At 35.5% G+C, this 21,813-nt stretch overlaps 1 protein-coding gene across 1 annotated transcript in view; it reads left to right on the top strand.

Moving 5' to 3' along the window:
* The first annotated feature begins 583 nt into the window (after positions 1–583).
* Positions 584–21,813, top strand: part of LOC134846120 (uncharacterized) — a 74,564-nt gene continuing 53,334 nt past the window's right edge. Inside the window, exons 1-3 of the mRNA XM_063863341.1 lie at positions 584–975; positions 5,158–5,187; positions 11,025–11,150. Coding sequence (XP_063719411.1) covers positions 666–975; positions 5,158–5,187; positions 11,025–11,150 — 466 coding nt within the window. The 5' untranslated portion in view covers positions 584–665. The remainder of the gene's footprint in view (positions 976–5,157; positions 5,188–11,024; positions 11,151–21,813) is intronic.

The following is a 21,813-nucleotide window of genomic DNA, read 5'->3' on the forward strand; positions in this document are numbered from 1 at the left end:
ACTTTCAGTCTTTCAAATATCAATATTCAAGATTTTACATTTTAAAGATGACTGTTAAAAGAGAATTCACAAAAACATCTTCGGTAAATCGAAACTTCTAATTAATATTTTTTTCTAAGGGTTTTTTTCTTTCGACCATCAACTTTGTCTAAGGGTGTTTTCCAGGCCAAAAAAACTGTGTTGTAGTGATACGGGAGAAAACATTTCACAACGAGTAACCATATCTCGAGATTTGGTTAATCGTTTCTCATGCTTGGGGTCAAAACCCACCAAAATGGCTTTAAAGTGCTTTCGAAAGGCTTCGTTTCAGCCACTTTACGAGTTTTTGATACCGCTTTTTACCAAAGCGTTTTTGTAGCTCCCTTTAATCTGGAAGTTAGCTCATATGTTGAACAAATTCGAAACTGCTTGATTGTACTTTCAGAAAACTTCAGTTTGTTAATTATTGTTGAGAAGGCGGTTTTTAGGCGCCTAGCAAATCTTAAGCGTTGAAAATTATGCCTCTCATCTTGTGCAGATGTTCACAATTTTCAGCACATCTGCTACGCTGAAGTTTCCTCTTGAACAACGACTTAACAAAAATAAAAACCAGATGCATACTCCGGCCATTTTAATCTAATTATCTATCATTTGTAATTTTGTTCTAGTATTTTTCAAGCATTTAAATGATTTTTCTTCCCTGTCTTGTGATTGTATGGGCAATTTTTGTTGGGTTTTCCGAATCGACGTCAATGCTTCAAACTAGGAAGAACTTACAAAAATCGAACCCGCACTTGTCCAGACCAAATTTTCTGACTCATTGCGACTCTGCTGTTTCTTGCAATCACTTTTGTGAACAAAAAGTTGGCCGATGGGCTGGCCGTGTGAACAAATTCAATCAGCGATCTTCAAGATGCGAATGTTTCAAGAACGACGAAACTCTGGTGTCATTCGAAAGGAACGAAAAACTTCGAGACGTTGTTTACTCGTACAGCAGTAAGCTACATTTTTTAAACAGTTTCATTGGACAGCGAGCGTCTTACATTTTAAAATAATTCCGACCTTTTGAGGCTCTGAAAATGCCTTACAGAATTTCAAATATGCATCTGAAGCTGTCAAAAGCGCTATGCGAAAGAATTGCGAGGGCCATAACTTCAAATAAGTTATCACTCAAAAACGATCTACCACAAGAAAGCACGCACGAAACTAGCAATAGCTTCAGGGTCTTATTTAAAACTATTTAATTTGTTTAAAACTTTAAGACGTCCGCAAAAATTCTTTAAAAATTAGCTGTTAATTCAAAAAATTTCACAGTCTAGGTAACCTTGATCATCTTTGATAAATATGTCGGATAGAGGGGGAGAGCTTATCAGACAAAGTTGTACCGAGTTGATTTTCTATACAAGATCTGAACTTTTTTGTTTTTACATAAATTCATTCTCAGATCTGAAATTTGTTACTTCAGATCTTTGATGGAAGTTTAAAAAATTCGGATTTGAGAAACCTTTTTTATAAAAATGATAATAAGCATAAATTCCGATCAAACAACTGAATTTGAATTTTGAGTGCATTTTTTTGCAGTATTCAATTTTATTTACTTAAATACCAAAATAAACTGCTTGCGAAAAGTTATGCAAACACTTTTTTTTCAAAACAAAGTTTTTGTTCACTCATTACAAATATAAATCGTGTAAGTATTTTATATGATTGATTTGTTCATAATGTTATTGCATGGACGCAAAAATTTCCGCACCGAGGCTTCATCGGCATAAATCAATTAATATGGTTTTTCTTGACGGGGTGACTGAATGCGCAGGGTAGGGGGAGATTTAACATTAACTTGAAATCTAATATTCAAGTGACTGAGTTTTAGACATAAATTGAAGCAGAAATGTGAAAATGAGTGGAACAGCAAGTGTCCATAGCAAGTAACCGAAATTATTATAAACAAAGAGAAAATAGCACTCAAAAAAGCAACAAAAAAGAATAAATTTTAAATTTTTTTTATATTTTACTAAAATTGGATTGTTACTTGCAAAAAAAGTTTGAATTTAACTAAAACAAGACTGCTCGTACCAGGCGAAGCCCTGAATTTTCCAACTGCCTTTTAAGGTTTATGGAGCAGTAATAACATTAAAAACAATAAATTTAAAAAAAAATAAAAAGAAAAAATGATTCTTTTTGAAAATCATCCACCCACACCATATAAAGTACAAAAGGATAGATTTCGCTGCTTGTAACAAATCAACTATGGCAAATAAGCTTCCTACAACCAATTTGGAAAGATTTCTAAGACGAATTAAAACTCCGCTTACGCATTAATAGCGCGAAATATATTGCGCGTTAATTGTCCGAAATTGGCCAAAATGGCAATCTTTAAACCCCCCATAACTTTACGAAAAATAGTCACAGGTGAAATATCTTTTCACAAATAAGCTCAAGACAACAATACCGTTTGAATGATTGTAAAAAATTCCGTCAAAAATGGCTAGTTTGAAAGTCGAAACTTGTCTTAAGAAAAAAAAACCCACCCCGAGCACAAATATTCCGTTACTTTTGTATCGAAAGTCGGAACAACAAGATTGGTCGTATTTTAAGGCACAGCTATGAATGTTTAGACAACACGTTGAGGCCAATCATAATAGTTTAAACTGCAATTTGAACTACAAAGATTTGAATTGTAGTTAAATTTAAACTACAAAGAGATGTATTTAGCGTCTCCTATCTAAACATTAAGGGCAAATAAATACTTAGACAAGAAGTCGAAAATTGGCTGAACAAAAATCACCCACGCAAAATATATATTTTTTCAAAGTCTGATTAATTAATGGTGTATAATGGTTGTAAAAATAAAAAATTGGTTGTTGTTCGAAATGGATTATTGCTATAACTCATTTTCATCAACCATATTCTATAATTTTTGAGATTCAGCAAAGAATATTATACTTGATTTTTATCACAACAACTTCAGTGCAGGTGCAGTTTTAATTTTGTGCGGACAAAATGCGGACAAAATACCGGTTTGCATTATGCGGAAAAAATACAAATTTTGGTACTATCAACAAGTGGAGGTCAAATTGAGCTGATTTAAAACAAAAAGCAAGTGAAGCTGGTTACTTTGCAAGTACCACAGAATGTTCCGACGATAGTCTTAAAAATAAATTTTTCTAAGTGATGGATAAACAGATCTGAACGAAGAAATTAGGAATAATTGACAATTATAGAAAAAAAACTAATTGAGAAACAGGTTTTTTAAGCGAACATTTTTTTTTTAAAACTCAAAAAAGTTTTTAAAAACTCTTTCTATTTTTTTGTTGACTTTTTTTGATGTTTGAAGTTTTTGATTTCCTAATTGGCGCTAAAAACTAACTTTTCTCAAGTAAAATTAAGTGTTCATGTCTTAAGTATAGCGAGAATCAGCTAATTACTTTAAGCATGTACGCTCTTATTATTAGCTTAAAATTAGACTAAATATCAAAAATTTCAAACGAGTGCTTCTCGACACTGGGAATATATATTTTTTCTTAATATCCTTTGAATCACGACAAAAAAAGATTAGCATCATATATGATTCGATCCTCTGTGATGACTGTTTGTGGTACCTGATTTTGAATGGCAAACAAAAAAAAGGATAGCAAAAAAAAACAAAAAAAAAACAAAATTTTTTTTCATTTATAGTCGTGTTTTTTGTTGTGAGGTGTGATGAAAACATCTGAACAAAAAGCAAAACTAAAAATAAGGTATATTTGACAATCAAAGTAAATAAACCAGTTAGAATACAAGTTTCGTGATAAAATGACAAGAAAAACAAACAAAAAATCAAAATTTTTATGCAGAAAAACAAAAAAAAGATCAAATTTTCTAAATTCTTTTTTTTTGATTTTTGCTGTTTTTTTTCTAAAAAAAACATAGGATGTTTTTTCGTTTAAAAAAACGCAATAATATTTAATTTCTATTAAAACTAAGTTTTTACATCTTAAATTAAAAAAATGTAAGCTTTGAAGCCATTAAAATAAACTATTATAAGCCTGCTCGCTTATTTTTTTTTAACATGCACGCTCTTCTTTTTAGCCTGAAAGTAGTCAAAAAATCAAAAAAAAATTAAGCAGTTTTTCTCGACACTGAAAAAAATTTTGAAAATTTTATAATGTTGTTGGAATCACGACTAAAAAAGCTTTGAAATGATAAAACACTCAACTCTCTTCGATGATTAATTGGGTAAAAAGAAAAAAAAGAAAAAAAACTGAATTACCCTAACTCAAAATTCCTTCCAAATTTTTAAATGATCAAAACAAAAAACTAAAAACCACCTGAATACAACATTTCTCCCCATTTCCAAACGGTCAGAACAACTATGAACACAGAACTTTTCATAGAAATTAAAATGATTACTTTCCTTCAATTAGTTTTGCAAAAACTAAAACTAAGAGTATCAGAATATAATCGTAATTAATTTTAAAATATGAATGGACAAATCAACCGAACAACCTCCTCCAACTTCCCAAATAGAATAGATATATATAAAAAAAAACAATATTTAGGAGATTATTATATAACCGAGCTGTCAGAACCAATGATCGATAATCAATTTTAAAATTGATTCAACAATTTTTTGAAAATTGCATGATTTTTTTCGAAAACTGCAAATTTATGTAATTTTTTCAAGTAGTTATAAACTGCGAGCTTGTATGAAATCTATAACTCAGAAATGAAACGGAAAAGGTTCCATCTTAAGTTCTGTTCGGCTATGTAGGACGGTCATTTTATCAAACTCTTCCAATATTCAACCTATAGATTTTTTCTTAGTTTTTCCCAATGTAAATATTTCATCCTCAAATTGCTTCTCAATAGCGTAAAAAATGCGCAAAACAGATTTTGAGTTGTTGGCGTGCTTTAATTTCTTCCTATTTAGAAGAAAATTGGTAATTACATTCGACTCAGTGCTTTTTATTTTGAAAACATGTTTTTTGCGTTATTATTACAAGTAATAAAAATTGCCTATACCAGGGAGACATCTTGGATGTAAAACTTTTATTTCAAGCCATTTCAAATACTTTTTGATTTTTGAAGAACAATACAATCATTTGAAAAATTTCAAACTAAAAATTAAACCTCCAAGTTTAACCTCCAAAAATTTCAAACTAAAAGTCAGAAAACGTACCGTGATTTTTGTTTCAGTTGTTCTGGCGGCAGTGGAAGACGCGCAAGGTGAGTCATCCATCTCTATTCTCTTTTTGTTTCAATAAAAAAATGTTGTTCCGTCTTTTTGTTGTTTGTTTTTTTTTCTATTGCATATCTGCTCATTAAATTTTTGCAACCTAGCATGAGTGTCGATTAGCATGCCCATGTACAGTGGCGGATCTAGCTAGGATTTTCTCCTCGAAGGGAAGGGGGGTGGGCGGATTTTCAAAAAATTTTCGAAAATTTTGACGACCTTTTTTTTAGGCCGACCAAATTGATTTTCCGTTTTTGGGCATTTTGGAAAATGTTGACAAAAAAAAATCGTTTTTTTTTGCGCGCGCTTCCCCTTAAACTTAGAAAAATTTTAGGGGCTGTCGGCCAAAAATCGGTTTCATAAAAAGTACCAATAAAGAGTATAACCGATGTGGGTATAAAAGGGTATAAGTGTTTTTGGTATAACCGATGTTTTTGCTATGATCGATGTTTTTACTAGAATTGTTTTTGCTGTAATCGATAATTTTTGTCAAGATAATCTATTGTTCGATTGTCTTAAAATATAAAAATATATTATAAAATATTTTAATCAATTATAATCCATTTTCTTACTGAATTTAAATTCAATTATTTGCAGAAAACTTTCCACACCACTCCTACAGTATACGGTAAACTCCCCCCAGTTTACCACCAGTAAAAATCTCCCCCTCATGTTCATGAAACGTAGGGGAAGGAAGGGATAAAAATGCGGCGGGTTGGGGGTGGTAAAAGAAGCGGAGTTCAACTATTGGAATCAACTCTTAAGCCCCCCTCTCACGTTCAACCATTAGCCCCAACCAACTTCAGCGTGAGTTGAGGGTTGGATGAATAGCGGTTTTGGTAAAAAGAAACATTTTGTAACTTTGTAAATACTGACTAGAAAATGTCAATATAATCGATTATGAACCCTGGGCGCTCGGTGCGGGTATCTAAGTAAAATTGCATAGTAGCATTTTCCAGATTCTTGTAATTCTTAACACTTAATATTGGCTGTAGAGGGCTGGGCTGAAAATCAATCAAAATAGCGAATAATCAAAACTTATAGCTTCATCTAGTTTTTTTTATTGAAAATAGCCCAGAAAAGCAAAGGGCGATAGAAACATTCGGGTGTTTTTATTTATTCAGCCCAAAAAATATACCAAGCTAACATCATCCTCCCCCTCCCCCAGAGACCTTTGGGGGGATGTTAACTGGTTCTAAGTTAGAAGTTTTCAACCAATCAGAATTGAGCATTTTACATGCAGCGCTTGTAACAAACTTAACGCGAATTAAAGGCTGGGGTGGAAGATCTTAACTTGGTCTATCTAAGGGTGGGAAGAAGGGGGGCGGATGTAACTTGATCCCAAAAATTTAAAAAATTACTAGTTTAACGTCAAGCCAATCAAATTTCAGCGTGATCCCATGTTTTGCTCAGAATTTTAGGTCAATTTTTACCGTAGAAATTTTTCTTCCGTTTTTCGCAAAAAGTGAGGAATATGGGAGGAAAGTTAGGAAAGTGAGGTGGGTTTTTAATAATTCAGACCGATTTTACAAAAAGTTACAGCGCATGGACATCGATCGCCGATAGCATTGCTGCTCGAATAATTTGCATTACTAAATTGTAAACGGAAACACAACTTAAAGACAAGGACTTAATCATTCTGAGCGGAATCCCGCGCACAAAGCTTAACGCGTTTTTTTGATAGTTTTAAAACGCGAATTGTTTATTGTCAAGTGTGAAAACTACAATCAATTGAGAGCTAGCCTATTTTCACTTTGAAACAATTTTTGTTCAGCGGGATAGTCCACCACGCATAAAGACTGCGCTTTTCGCTTTCAGCATTATGATTAAAATCTTGAAATCTAGCATAAATTAATGCAGAGCGTTTGGCCACATCGGATATTTTCAACCTCCCAAAATTTTGCATAAAAAGACCGAAGGTAACATATCTTTTGTTATGTTACTTCAAAAAGTCAATATCTTCAAGGGGTCATAAAATTGTTTATTGAAAACTGTTACTCCGATCGCCAAAAATTGACTGTATAAAAAACCACACCAAACATAAATATTCCGTTTTCGTCGAAGGTCGGAACATTATTTCTACTCACAAGTTAGCACTTGCATTTGATAACAGCAGTTCAAAATTTTTAGTCTAATGATTCCGCGTACAAATACCTGTAACGTAAATTTTGTCGGCACATTTGTTGTGCCGCAGATTCCGCAACAAGTGAATATAGCTAGTTGTTCTGGACTCCACAGCTGTAAGTAGATTCCACAAAATGTTAGTGGACTCCGCAAATATAAGTAGATTCCGCAAAAATTGTCAGCGGAACCCGCAAATGTAAGCGGTTTCCGCAAACTGTAAGTGGATTCAGAATAATAATTTTTCTGAATTCGCATATGAACAATTAAAAGCTAGCGCTCGAATTCATATCTATAGGAATATGAAACTTAAAGACAAGGACTTAATCATTCTGAGCGGAATCCCGCGCACAAATCTCAAAACATTTTTTAACTGAATTTGTGGATATCACCTTTTAGTATTCTGGAAATACAACTCCCAAATACTTATTTTGGAAGCATAACGCCGAATAAATTTAAAATTTGTAGTCATTGGGTTGAGAGTGTATGGAAATACAAAACACAGCATATCGCCAATTTAAGTCAGTATTTGTGATTGCGTCAATCCCAAGTACTGATTTTGGAAGCTTAACGCCGAATACGAATAAATTCAATGTTTCTAGTGATTGGCTTGAGATTGTTTGGAAACACAATGCACAGCATATCGCCGATTTACGTCAGTATTTGGGTTTCCATCAATCCCAAAATTGGATGATCTAGTAAATTCCGATTCTAATGAATTGAGATCGAAGTCGAGATCGAAGTTGACAGGATTTGAGATCGAAGTTGGGTTGACATGAATTGAGACCAAACGTTTGGTATTTCAACTGGTAGTAGATCAATTTAGTAATTCAGATTGATTTTTTTGGTGGCCATTGATTAAAACATATAATTTTAAACGCTTTGCTTTACATATACATATATGTAAACGGAATCCGCAAACAAAATGCGAATTCTACTTACATTTTGCTGATTCCACTTACAACTGGTGGAACCCACTTACAATTTGCGGGTTCCGTCTACAGTGGTGGAATCTGCAACAGCTCAGTTAAACTATAAAAATGTCTTACTATTCGTTTGTGGGTTCCACAAATTGCTCTGGATTCCGCAAATACGGTTGCGGATTCCGCAAAATTGCCTATTGTTGGAGCAATTTTGAGCGGTACAGTGTTTTAGGTGTTTGTTTCTGGAATCGAAAACAGCAAAGAAAATCAAAGAAAATTAGCCAAATTGCAGATTCCGCGACAAGTTCGATTTTGGCCTGTTGCGGAATCTAATTACAATGCACAGAAAGCACGGTTTGGCCTCGTAATGAATATTTGCGACCAGTCAAGGAGTCGGAACATTTAGGGCTTTGCCCCGATATACGAACGGTGTTGATACTTGTTGTTTGCGCAATGCAAAATTTTTTTTTCATTTTTTGACTTCCACTTTTGTGAAAAAGTTGGACGCATTTCCTTCCAAAATCATGTTCATCGCGGAAAAACCGAACGACAGAAAAAAAACATGAAAAATACAAACTGATTAAGAAAGAATCTCAATTGCATAGCACAATTGACAATTCAAGCTAGCAAATCATTTTCGGCCGAGTAGAAAATCAACTATAAGCCCAAGCGTAGCCCGCACTGGAGTTCCATGGATATTAATCAATTACATTGTCATTTTATAGTCAGTATCTATGAAATTACAAAAACAATTGATTATAATCCATAAAAAAATGGATTATAATCCATTATTTTTAAAATTAATGTAATCCATTATAAACGATATTAATTCATAAAAAATGGATGATATTTCTTATATTTCTTATGCCAATATAATCCCTTTTAATCGGTTATAATCAACTATATTGGATTTTTTCGAGAGGCTAGTCATGAAATTTACCACTTTTTCTCAAAGTTATTGCTTTTCCTGTTTAGTGCAGTTGCTACATATTAGATTTCAGAAAATGTTACATTTCACTTTTCAGTTTTTATAATAATTTTGGTCTTATATACCCCGTTTACCCCCTCCCTGTTTACCCCCTCCCCCTTGTTTACCCCCTCCCCTATTTACACCCCCCCCCCCGTTTACTCCCCCCTCCCACCTCCCACCTCCCTACCAGTTTACCACAACCTCTATTCGCCCCCCCCCCTTGATGGGCAGTTATTTATTGGGGTAGAATTTGGGAGAGGGTTTTTTTTACTCCCTTCCCAAAATTAACCCTCGTCGATTTAACCCTCCTTCATCTTAGTTTAACCCCCCCCCCCTGTTTACTGAACGTTGGGTCGGGAGGGGGGATAAAAATAAGGGGGGAGGGTAACCTGAACATCTGAGTCTACTTCCTCCCCCGTCCACGTTCAAAATAGTAAACAAACGGGGGGGGGGCTGGGGTGTAAATTGTAAACTTGGGGGGGGGGGGGGGGTAGGGATAAACTTTAGTAAACATAGGGGTGGGCGTAGGCATAAATTTAGGGGATTGAAGGAGGGGGTTTGGGAAAAAGCTGATGGGGGGTGGGGTTAATTCGAGTAGGTTTAGATTGCGAGTAGGCCGTGAGTAACGCAGAAATGTTGCAAGTTTTGCAAATGATTTTGCAAAAAATGGTATAGAATATAATCAGTTTTAATAAATAATAATGGATTTTGAATGGATTATAATCCATTATAATGGATTTTAATGGATTGTTTCCTACGACAATAGTCGACTATAATGACAATATAATCGATTTCGTGGTCTAAATTTGCCACAATAATGGATTATAATGACAACATTTTAGACAACAACTTTCCGTCAATATCCACGGAACTCCGGTTCTAGAGAGTGCTAGAAGCGATATTTGAAGGCAGAGATCAAATTTTTTCGAGGACTTTAGCAGCCAAAATTGTAAATTGCTAGCATAAATTGAATTGCTTAACTTATACATAAAATTAAAAGTTTGTAGCAAAAATTCACAAGTCACATCGATCTCGCTTAACGTTATTTTTATTTTTTTTTTTCAAATTATCCCACACGGTATGTAATGTTCAAAGTGATATATTTTGCATATAGCAAAGTATTGAATATACCAATGTGCATGCCTCAATCCAATCAATCCAATTTTTCTAAGGCAGAATAAACCTCCGCTTACTCGTTAAAAGCACGAATTATATCGAGCGTTTATTGTCCCAAATTGGTCAAATTGGCCAAATTGGCCAAATTGGCAATTTTTAAACCCTATAACCTTACAAAAAACGATCACAGGTGAAATAGCTTTTTGAATTTGATATCAAGACTACAATAACTTTTGAAAATAATACGTTAAAAAGTGTGCAGTTTTTTGGCAGATGAAGGTTTATTTTGGAAAAAGTTAGTTCGCGACAGTGTAATTTTTTTTGATTCAGAATTTCTGTAAAATCACTGGGATTTCCTAAAGGTACTTTAGCAGTAGTCTAGGCCTAGTTTTTCTGGACTTTTTTTCATAGTACACCAATTGAACTATTCAAGTTTTTCGTCGATCGGCTACTAAGCGAAGTATAGAATTTAAGTGCGTTTTTCAAAGGTTTATATATCAGAAATATATCTCCTGGCAGGGTTCCTGAAACACTCCTGCCATGAAATTTAAGACTGCCTTGCACCCCCTTAAAATCTTGGCAGGAACTCCACCGTGTTCCCCTGGCTGGGGAACTCGGGCCACCGCGAACAAATATTTTTAATTTGATTTGCAAAAGACTTTTTTTTTAGATTTACAAAATTTAATTTCTGTTCCAAAAGGTTTAGACGCTTGCACCAGTGGAGCCCATAATTGTGCCCCGACAGCCACTTGTCTTGCAGATGGCCCTCGCGACTTCTCCTGTCATTGTCCTCCGGGGTTCGAAGGTGACGGAATCTTCTGCACAGGTATGTCATTTGGTTGCCCGGAAAAATTGAAGGAAAATTGAGGAATCGGAAGTTATGGATAGCTAAAAGCTGATTCATATAGTTCATTGTACTGATTTTATGAGGATGATGGATAGAAAACCAACATTTGTATGATCAATCGTACAATGTTCACATATTGTCCCCTCCCCGTGAATCAATCAGGAAAAAAACTCTGAGCATGGCCTAGATTTATGCAAAATTAACAGTTTTATAAAAGGAAATTTATTGAAAACACATTTCTTTAGGTATTTAACAGCAGTCAAATTCTGTTGAGGTCAGACCATCTCAAGGTCAGACAGATTAATTTAATCGTAGTTAATACTGATTAAACTCAGACAGGGTCAACTAGTGATCTCAAACTAATTAATTAGTCAGTAATTAATTAACTGGTACTTTTGTGATGCTTAGTTTGTCATGTCATTTATATTCACTTTTTTCAATTCATTCTTCTACAATCACTACCTCTTCTCAATTCACAGTTCAAACGTCAGATTCTATCTCAGTCTCTAACCCCATCTCTTAATCCTAGTTGCTCTAACTCTCAATCTTAACAGGTTATGGGCTCAGATTTCTGATTTTTTTCTTGTGTTTTTTTGACAGAGCTTATAGCTTATAGCTAGCAGCCTTAAGCAATGATGGACTGGAAACTGGCGGCTTTTAGTGGAAATCCTGAAGATTTTCCTGCTTGGTTGACGAAGTTTGTGGCGCTAATGCACACTAGGGGCCTGTTCAGGACAGTGATGGGCAATGATGATCTGCCAGAGGCTGAGACTATTCTCCCGGAGAGTCCGAATGCTGATCAGCAGGCAGCCTACGATACCAAGATGCAGGAGCGAGCAGCGTTGATCCAGCAGAGGAAAGACAATCGAAACTCTATGCGGTCCCACCTGGCTCTGGTGCTCAACAACGCCACTTTGACGTACATAAAGAACGACTGCGGGGAAACCGGTGGCTATGGCGATGGGACGAAGTAGTAGTAGTAGTAGTAGTAGTAGTAGTAGTAGTAGTAGTAGTAGTAGTAGTAGGTCAGTCTTTAGAGCTACTGGCTCAAGGATTTGCACCCCACAGTTTTGGTCATTTATTTTTTCTGCATAGGATTGCAATTGCCACAATTGCAGATGATTCTCCATGTGCATGAGTTTATTTCACTATCTTGTTCAAAAAATGTCCAGTAGATTTTTGTTAAAACCGGCTTCGTCAGCTCGCCAATCTCGTAGTTTGTTTTCTTCGTAAAGATGTTTAACAGTCTGCTAGATCTCTTCCAGAAGTTTTCATCGGTTTTTTTTTGTTCTTGTTTTTCAATATATATTTGATTACCGCTGGTTTGTTTTGTTTTGACGTCATTTCCAGGGTTGTTCTTTATTGATAGGGGATTTCTGATATTATAGTTTCCTTGCATGATGGATAGTAAGAGTAGGGCATGGTGTAGTTCAAAGTACATAGATATAGGCAGGATTTCTAGCTGTTTTAATCTATTTTTGTAAATTTCCCATATACCAAGTAGCCATGAGGTGGCCCTATTTGGATTTTTTCGATATCCCTCATTTCACCTTTGTTTGTTGACCATGCCTGAGATGCGTATGCTTATACAGGGACTCCATACCCCTTGTATGCGTTCAATTTTATATATTTGTTTGCAAGTTTCGATACGTTGCATTTTAGAAAATAGAAAGCTCTCCAGGCTTTGGAATATCTTTTATCACAATTTGCTTTCCAATTTAAGTTCTTCGCCATTATAATAACTAGAGCTTTTTGTTCTTTTTTACAACTTAGGCGATTGGTATTTAGCGTCAAATTATCAATTTCGAATTTCGTTTTGATTGGTAGTATATAGCATTTATCACTATTGAGCTTCATTTCGTTGTCTGAGCACCATTTTTCGATTCGATTTATGTCTTCTTGTAGAGTATAAGGGTCAGTAATTACAAGTTTGAAATCATCTGCACACCCAAAGGATTCTCTGTTTTTAATTATAGTTGGTAAATCATTAGGGGTCCAATGATTGACCCCTGTGGCACACCACTAGTTACTGATGCTGTTGGGGAGCGTTTATCATTTATTTTCACATATTGTCCCCTGTTTGTTAAGTAACTTGCAATGAGTTTCACGAAGTTTCCGCCAATTCCAAATTGTTGTATTTTATCAAATAATTTTTGGTGAGGATCGCTGTCAAATGCTTTACGAAAATCTCGGTAGAGAACATAAAGTTCCGTTTCAGTTGAAAGGTCATATTTTTGGTACAGATGGTCAAGAAATTGTAGAAGTTGAGTCATCACCGATCACATTTTACAAAAACCGTGTTGGGCTTCATGCAAGTGTTTGTTGATTAGATTATAAAATTCATCAAAGATAAGTTTCTCTAGTATTTTTGATACATTGCAAAGAAGGCTTCTTGGCCAGTAATTCTTTATTTGTGTTTTTTTTGCGTCCTTGAAAATTGGGACTACTTCACTGATTTTCCAATAAATGGGGAAAAATCCTTTTGCTATGACAGTTTTGAAAACAAGATAGAGTGATTTTGATAGAGATGGCAAACTTTTTAGGATAAGATTTCCGATGTTGTCAGGCCCACAGGCCTTACTGGTATCAAGGTTCGAGAGAATTTGGACAATTTGTTTTTTTTTGTTATAACTATTTTATTATGGACATTGTTTTCGTAATTTTGATTTGCATTTAGTTGATAATCTCTGATAAGACACTGCAGAACAAATTATTGAAAGCTTATTTTTTTTCATTATAATTTTAAGCTTGATTGTTTCCGAAAAACATAAGGTCAGGAAAACGACTGCCTTTGTGGATTGATTGAAGATATTTTAGCCGTTCAGAAAACTTTTTCCCTATGAAAAAATTTTTTTCATAGTCTGCTTGATCTTTTGTTAAGCTTTTGCGTAGCAGAGCTTCTTTCTTTTTTAGTTTTGTGAGGCCGCTTAGATTGTTTCTGTTTTTCTGTTCAATTTTGCGTTTTAATGTGGAAATAACTTTATTTGGTGTGATGTGGTACTAGACACCCAATTGGGGAGATTCTTTCTGTGGCTTGTTACTCTGGGTACATTTTCTTCAATGATCTTGTAAAGCCATTTATAACATTGATTCACAAGCTCGTCGAGATTACTATAACAGTACGGAAGAAATTGTTTATCTAATAGAATTTTATTTATTGCATTCCAATCGGCTTTATGAAACGCAAACCGTTCATTTGTATTGTATTGGTTACTTCCTTTCCAGTGTGAATTGTTATAGTGTATGCTAAATAATCAGATCTGTATGACTTGTTGAATTCGTTTTGCGTGGTGTAGTTCAGTAAGATATTTGGATTATTTGTCAAAAATGTATCTAATTGTTTTTCATTGTTTTGAGATAAACCTTCCTTAGAGTCATTTTCGGAGAGAAGATTAAGGACATTCAGCTCGTAGCAGTCGTTTGGGTCCTTTGCCTCGCAATTTGCGTGTACGAAGTTTATTTCGCCTGTTATGACTAAATTATTACAATTTTCGTTTTCGCTAATCGCTATAAGTTCATTTATTAGATCGAGGATTCGTTGTTGACAAATTCAATAAGTCGCTTCAAGAGAAGTTTTGCATTGTAGAGATGCCGACGGTGGTCAGTCTAGTAGGTCAGCTTGTGAAGTTGCGCCTAGGGTCAGAGGAGAATCTGGACGACTACTTCGTTCGCAGTCAAGAGCTGATGAAGCGGTTGAAGGAAGCTGGAGAAGCAATCACGGACACACTGTTCAATGCTTTGGCAATCAATGGGCTGCCTGACAGCTATGAGTATTTTTTGTTGCAAGAGAGCTTTCAACCAGCCAAGACGTTTCCAGAACTGAGAACATGCTTGAGGAACTACGATGACTCGAAGAAGGCTCAATGTGGAGAAAGGACTGGATATGATCTTATAGCCATGCAAGCTGCGAGGAAGAAGAAAGGAGTTCAAGTAGTGGATGCTATGTGTGCGCTCAGAAGGGTCATATGGCGAAGGACTGCAAATCCACAAGTGACAGCGGACAATCCAGTGCTCGAGGCAGTGGGGTCGAACGAGGCAATTGGGCCAGGAGCAAAGAAGCAAGAGTGCTTCAAATGTGGGCAACATGGACTTTATGCAAGGGAGTCCGAGCAGGGGAAGACAGTGTTCTTCAGTTGTTGCGCTGCAACTTTAATGAAGGGAGACGACCTCATTGTGTATAAGGGATGCACTGATTATGTGGAGCGCGACAGGGCTGTCTTTTCCAGCTTTGAGAGCTGGAACGAATCGACAACTGTGGAGAAACAAAACGGCACGCTGTTAAAGATTGAGGGCACAGGATCAGTGGAAGTGGAGATCATGGACTGCCATGATGGTGTGAGGAGCTAGAATTTTCACAATGTGCTGTTTGTGCCGAGCTAAAGTGTCAACTTGATGAGTGTGAGCTCAGCTGTGGCTAGAGGCTCAAGCTTCAGTTTCGCCGCAGATGCCTCACATCAACTGGCATCAGATGGGGGATAGTTACCTGTGAAGCAGCGCGGCAAGCTTTTCTTCCTTGAGGGCAAGTTCAAGAGTAACCCGATGACTCTTTTGACAAAATCTTTCATCGCTTGTCAATGTGGGCGAGCTAGAGTTCTGCGAATTGTGTACAGCTTCTAAGATGAATGAAGTAACAGTGCCTAAGAAGACTGACAGCAGAGCACAGGCAGCGGGGCAAAGTGTCTTCAGTGACATTCAGGGACCATTTGAAGTACCGAGTATGCATGGTGCGAACCATGCCTTGAGCTTCATCGGCGACTTCAGTCGGCTGGCTGGGGTCAAGTACCTGGCGAAGAAGAGCGATGCTCTACTGAAGTTCCAGGAGTTTGTGACTGAGCATGGAGCAGCGCTTTGCCTGCGAACTGACAATGGAGGTGAGTAATCGTCAAATGCATTTAGGAGTTTTTGTATGGAATTCCAGGTGAAGCAAGAGTTCGCGGTGCCCAATAGTTCCCAACAGATTGGTGTAGCAGAGCGTCTGCTGGCCGAAGAAAAGCTACCGAAAATGTTCTGGGTGCGAGCAATGTCGACAGCTGTGAGGGTTCGCAACTTGCGTCCCACATCCAGCAACGAGAAGCTCCTTTCACCGACAGAGAAACCGACTATGGGAAATCATCAAAAGTGAGCTATTTGCGGGGGTTCAGTTGCCTGGCGTACTATCTGGATCGAGGCAACAGACGGAAGCTGGATCCAAAGGGCAAGAAAAGCGAGTTCATCGGATACGACAAGGAGAGCAAAATCTATCTGCTGATGGATCTAGTGGTGCGAGCAAGAAGCGTGACATTCAATGAGAACATCATTCCAGATGACTTCAAGGTTGACAATGAGCCATTACAAACCCTGGAGCTATCAATCGAGAAGTGCATTGATATTGAGTAACCAAGCACGACGAAAACCAGCGAAGCACAAAGCGCCAACTGAGGGTGATACTGCAGATTTAGTGGGGGCTACTGAGGAAAATCAGGTCGAGGAGGAAGCAGTAGATTCACATCATCCAGTGCAGTAGTCCGTTAGGTCAAGGAACCCACCCATTCGACACGGACTGGCCTATACCCATACTTCAGTGACTGGAATTCAAGAGCCAAGGGGCAATTAAGAAGCAGTGTCTGGACCCGAAAAAGAGCAGTGGCTGGCAGCTATGGCTTTAGAGGTGAAGTCTCTAGAAGCGATGGGAACATACGCACTTTTTGATAGACCACAATCTCGAAAAGTTATTTTTGGACGATGGGTTCTTGCTGTAAAGAGAGATGCGATGGGACAAAGTGATCGGTTCAAAGCCCGATATGTAGTGAAAGGATTCATGCAAGTGGAAGGACTTGACTTCACTGAGACGTTTGCTCCAACCTGTAAAACCTTGGACTTCATCAGATGGATATTAAGTCAGCCTTTCTCAACTGCCCTCTACCAGTGACAGTGTACTTGGAGCAGCCAGAGGGGTTCAGCGGCTTCGTCGAACCTTGATGGTTTGCAGCCTGACATTGGACAAAGCCAATTCAGCCTGAGTGGGGTTGTTGAGGTCAGACCATCTCAAGGTCAGACAGATTAATTGAATCGTAGTCAAAACTGATTAAACTGAGACAAGGGCAACTAGTGATCTGAAACTAATCAATTAGTCAGTAGTTAATTAACTGTTACTTTTGTGATGCTTAGTTTGTCATGTCATTTATATTCACTTCTTTCAACTCATTCTTCAACAATCTCTACTTCTTCTCAATCCTCAGTTCAAACCTCAGATTTTATCTCAGTCTGTAACCCCAGCTCCTTATCCTAGTTGCTCTAACTCTGAATCTTAACCAACTCAACCCCACATAAAAATTGGGGGTTTGTTCGAAATTCATACATTACAGAACTAATTTTCCTAAAATGTGGCTAGGGGACATTTTACGGTTGGTCACTTGAGGCGACTTAAGGTGGGGGGATAACAGGTTGTACTAAAATAACTGAATCCCATTCACCAGTTACAATTTGAGTTCACCAGCTAGATATCAAATACTGAAAGAATGGAATTCTTTCCGATCTCAAATACTGAAAGAAGGAAGACTTGATCGATTTCAAATAATGAACGAATGAACACTTTTCCAGTCTGAAACACAAAAATAATTAATATTTTCTGATATACTGATTGCTGAAAAAAGGTACAGCTTTCCTATCTCAAATACTGAAAGAAGAAACAGCTTTCCGGTCTCAAATAACGAAAAAAAACAAATTCAAGAAAATTTTTTTATGGGTTAGTATTCTTTTTCAAACACTTAAGGAATACATTCACGATTTAGTTAAACATCGATATAAAGTTTGTTATTGCATTCCATTAACCACAGTTAAATTCTTGCTTCTAAAATTTGCCTTTGCTAGATAATAATTCTAGCGATAGCTCTTAATTATATGTGCAAAGACTGGTTCAGTTCAGAATAACTAATAAAACAGCGATTCGCTACTTTTGTAACTATTAGCTACCCGCTTAAAGTAGCGGAATCCGGAACCAATAGCTATTTTTTCTCGCTAGCGGATCTGCAAAAAATTATTTTTACGTTACAGTTTTACGATACAGTCATTTTATTTTAGAATATGCCAAAATTTTTTAAATGGAGTCCAATTTCCTTTAAGAACACATTTAAAGACTTGTAACTGGAATCCAGGCACATACAGACACCAAATTGTATGCCTATCTAGTCCACAGTTTGGCCTCATAATGATTTTATTTTTTTATGTCTGAATCTATGAACGTAAAAACTAATAGATTATAACTAATTAAAAATGGATTATACTGCTGTTTTTCATCAAATCCATAATATCAGTTATATCATTTTTTTTTAATTTTATAAATAACAAACTGAGAATCCATTATAATTTTTTTTTCATTTTCATTGAGTTGCAAAATTCAGCGCATACAAATTCATTTGCACGTTTTAAATTAACATTGCTGATTTTTTGCTAAATTTTTTTTGTTTTCAATATTTTTAAATTTTTTTAAATTTGAGCGGAGTAAGAAATTGGAGGTGGACTGTAGATGCTAACTTTTCAGAAGGAGTGGTTGCTGAAACTTGCAACTGTTTAATCAAAACTTATCGGAAAAAAAGCCTTTTTCAATATTTTTTCTCGAAAAGACTGCTCGGAGATCAGAACAATTTTCTGGTTGTTGCGCCTTAAGTCTAGCGTCAAATCGAATTATTCGCTTGTAAAAAATGATTTAAAAATGTTCAAAAAAAAATGAGAAAAAAGAGTAATTTTCAATTTTTTCATTTCATAGTTTTATACCATCACGAGTTTTATACCATCATAATCAGAGCAAATCACTCGTGCAAATCATTTTGAAAGGGATCAATTTACCGCCCACGCTTCAATTAAACAAAAAATATTGCGCGTTCAATATTACAATTTGATTTTCAGTTGTCAAAGTAGTCCTAAATTCAAACCATTAAAAATTATAAAAAAACCGTCACAGCTAAAATAATAGAGTAAAAAATTTTAAAAAATTGTTTATAAAGTTTTTGAAAAAGATTTGAAAAAAGTGTTTGAAAAAATTGAAAAAGATTTCAATTAGTTTGAGTTACGACAAAAAATTGAAAAATTTGCTTACTAAAAACTGCTGTTCATATTTTATCATTCAATTAGAACTTTTTACTGATATAATTGTTTTGTACAGTTATTGAAATTATGGCGTAATGAAACTTTTTCACTAATCAATGCGCTTCTCATTAGTCCAATTTTCTAAGGAAGTGAGTGAAAATTTGTGCTCGGTGCTTTCTTAAACTTCAAGCCAATATCAACTTTTCAACTAGCCATTTTTCAATGGATTTTCAAGGCAATGAAAAGGCAGTGAACTCTTGGGCCCAAATATAATGAGATGTTTCATCGGTAGATTTTTTTGAAACTGTTTTTTCGGTCTTTTGGTAACGGAATATTTGTGCTCGGGGTGGGTTTTTTTCTTCAGACAAATTTCGACTTTTTAACTAGCCATTTTTGACAGGAAATATTCAAATCATTCAAAAGCTATTGTTGTCTTGAGCTTAAATTTGAAAAGATTTTTCACCTGTGATCATTTTTGGTAAAGTTATAAGGGTTTGAAAATTGCCATTTTGGCCAGTTTGGGACAATTAACGCGCGATACATTTCGCGCTATTAACGCGTAAGCCGAGGGATAATCCAGCTTAGAAATTAAGCCAAATTGCTTGAAAGAAGCTTATTTTCCATAACTGATTTGTTACAAGCAGCGAAATTTATTGTTTTGTTTTTTATATGGCGTGGGGGGGATGATTTTCATTTAAAAAATTTCACATTTTAGAAAAAAAAAAATTTCTTTTGTTTTATTTCATTGAATTTTTTAATGTTATCACTGCTCCATAAACGTTAAAAGGCAGTCGGGACTTTCAGGGCTCTGACCTGATACGAGCATTCTTGTTGTTTTTTTTTGAAGATATAGAGATATAAAAACTGCTACTTTGGGTCATTCGAAATTATTAATTTGAATTGAAAGTTGCGTTTTTTTTAGAATTGAGGCCAGCAATTTGGTTTTTAGTATACAATACGAAGCACCAAATTCATCTCAAAGAATTTTACATAGCGTCTAGAAGTATAAAAAGTAAAAACATATAGCAGAAAACAAATCATGCGGTTTTCCTTTCTTTGGATTTTTTTTCATCAATTTTTTGAAGGAAAATTTTTTTTTGAAAGCCAGCTGGAAATTCATAGTTTTGCCCTGACACACGAATAGTATGGTTTATATAACACTGCTACTTCAAAAAATTAGTAAAGCTAAACTGCCGATTACAATTTAGCCGCTAATTTCCTTTAATTAACTTATAGATGATTTTTTAAATGATTATTTATAAGCAATTAAGGTTCTTATTTTAGAATAAAGTAGGACTCAAATCACATAGAATTGAAAATTGTGGCAGTTAAATCACTAGCAAAAAAATCTCTGTTTGAAAATAGGCTGTGGAAAAAATCAGTAAGACTAAAAAGTTTGCCTGAATTCAACAAAACTGCTCGTATCAGGGCGAAGCCCTGAATGTTCCAACTGCCTTTTAAGGTTTATGGAGCAGTAAGAACATTTAAAAATTCAATGAAATAAAACAAAATCAACAAAAAAATCAAAAAATTGAATTTTTTTATGAAAATCATCTCCCCACACGCCATAAAAAGTACAAAAGGATAGATTTCGCTACTTGTAACAAACCAATTATGGCACATAAGCTTCTTTTAATAAATTTGGAACGATTTCTATGACGGATTAACTCTCCGCTTACGCGTTAAAAGCGCGAAATACATCGCGCGTTAATTGTCCCAAATTGGCCAAAATGGCAATCTTTAAACCCCGTAATTTTACGAAAAATGATCACAGGTAAAATATCTTTTCAAATTTGAGCTCAAGATAACAATACCTTTCGAATGATGTAAAAAAAGTCCGTCAAAACTGGGCTAGTTAAAAAGTCGAAACTTGTCTGAAGAAAAAAAAACCCACCCCGAGCGCAAATTTTCCGTTACTTTGGTATGGAAAGTCGGAACAATAAGGAACATTATCTGAGCGGCGTTGAATCGCAGCTTACATGCTGGCAAACACGAAACAATTTGCGCGTTCAATAATCCCAAAAGGGCCGAATAAAGAGTTTGTAAAGTTTCGAAAAAATCTACTGATGAAACAACTCATTATATTTGGGCTCAAGAGTTCACTGCCTTTTCATTGCCTTGAAAATCCATTGAAAAATGGCTAGTTAAATAGTAGATACTGGCTTGAGGTTTAAGAACGCACCGAGCACAAATTTTCCCTCACTTTCTTAGAAAATTGGACTAGTGAGAAGCGCATTGATTTGTGAAAATTTGTCATTACGTCATAATTTCAATAACTGTACAAAACAATTATTTCATTAAAAAGTTCTAATTAAATGGTAAAAACTGACCAGCAGTTTTTAGTTAGCAAAGTTTTCAACTTTTGTCGTAACTCAAACTAATTCAAATCTTTTTGTGCATTAATTTTGAAATCTTTTCAAAAAATTTAAAAACAATTTGTTTTACTCGAAGGTTGAGTCCAATTCTTGTTTTTTTTCTGTGCTGGGAGTTATCTTGTTTTTTCAAAGCATGACGACTGTCTTTTGAAGACAGTAGCTATGCTTTATGTGTTAGATATTTCTTGTGCAAAAAAAGTGAT

The sequence above is a fragment of the Symsagittifera roscoffensis genome, chromosome 5 (genome assembly GCF_963678635.1).
Source record: "Symsagittifera roscoffensis chromosome 5, txSymRosc1.1, whole genome shotgun sequence".
Taxonomy (NCBI): Eukaryota; Metazoa; Xenacoelomorpha; order Acoela; family Convolutidae; genus Symsagittifera; species Symsagittifera roscoffensis.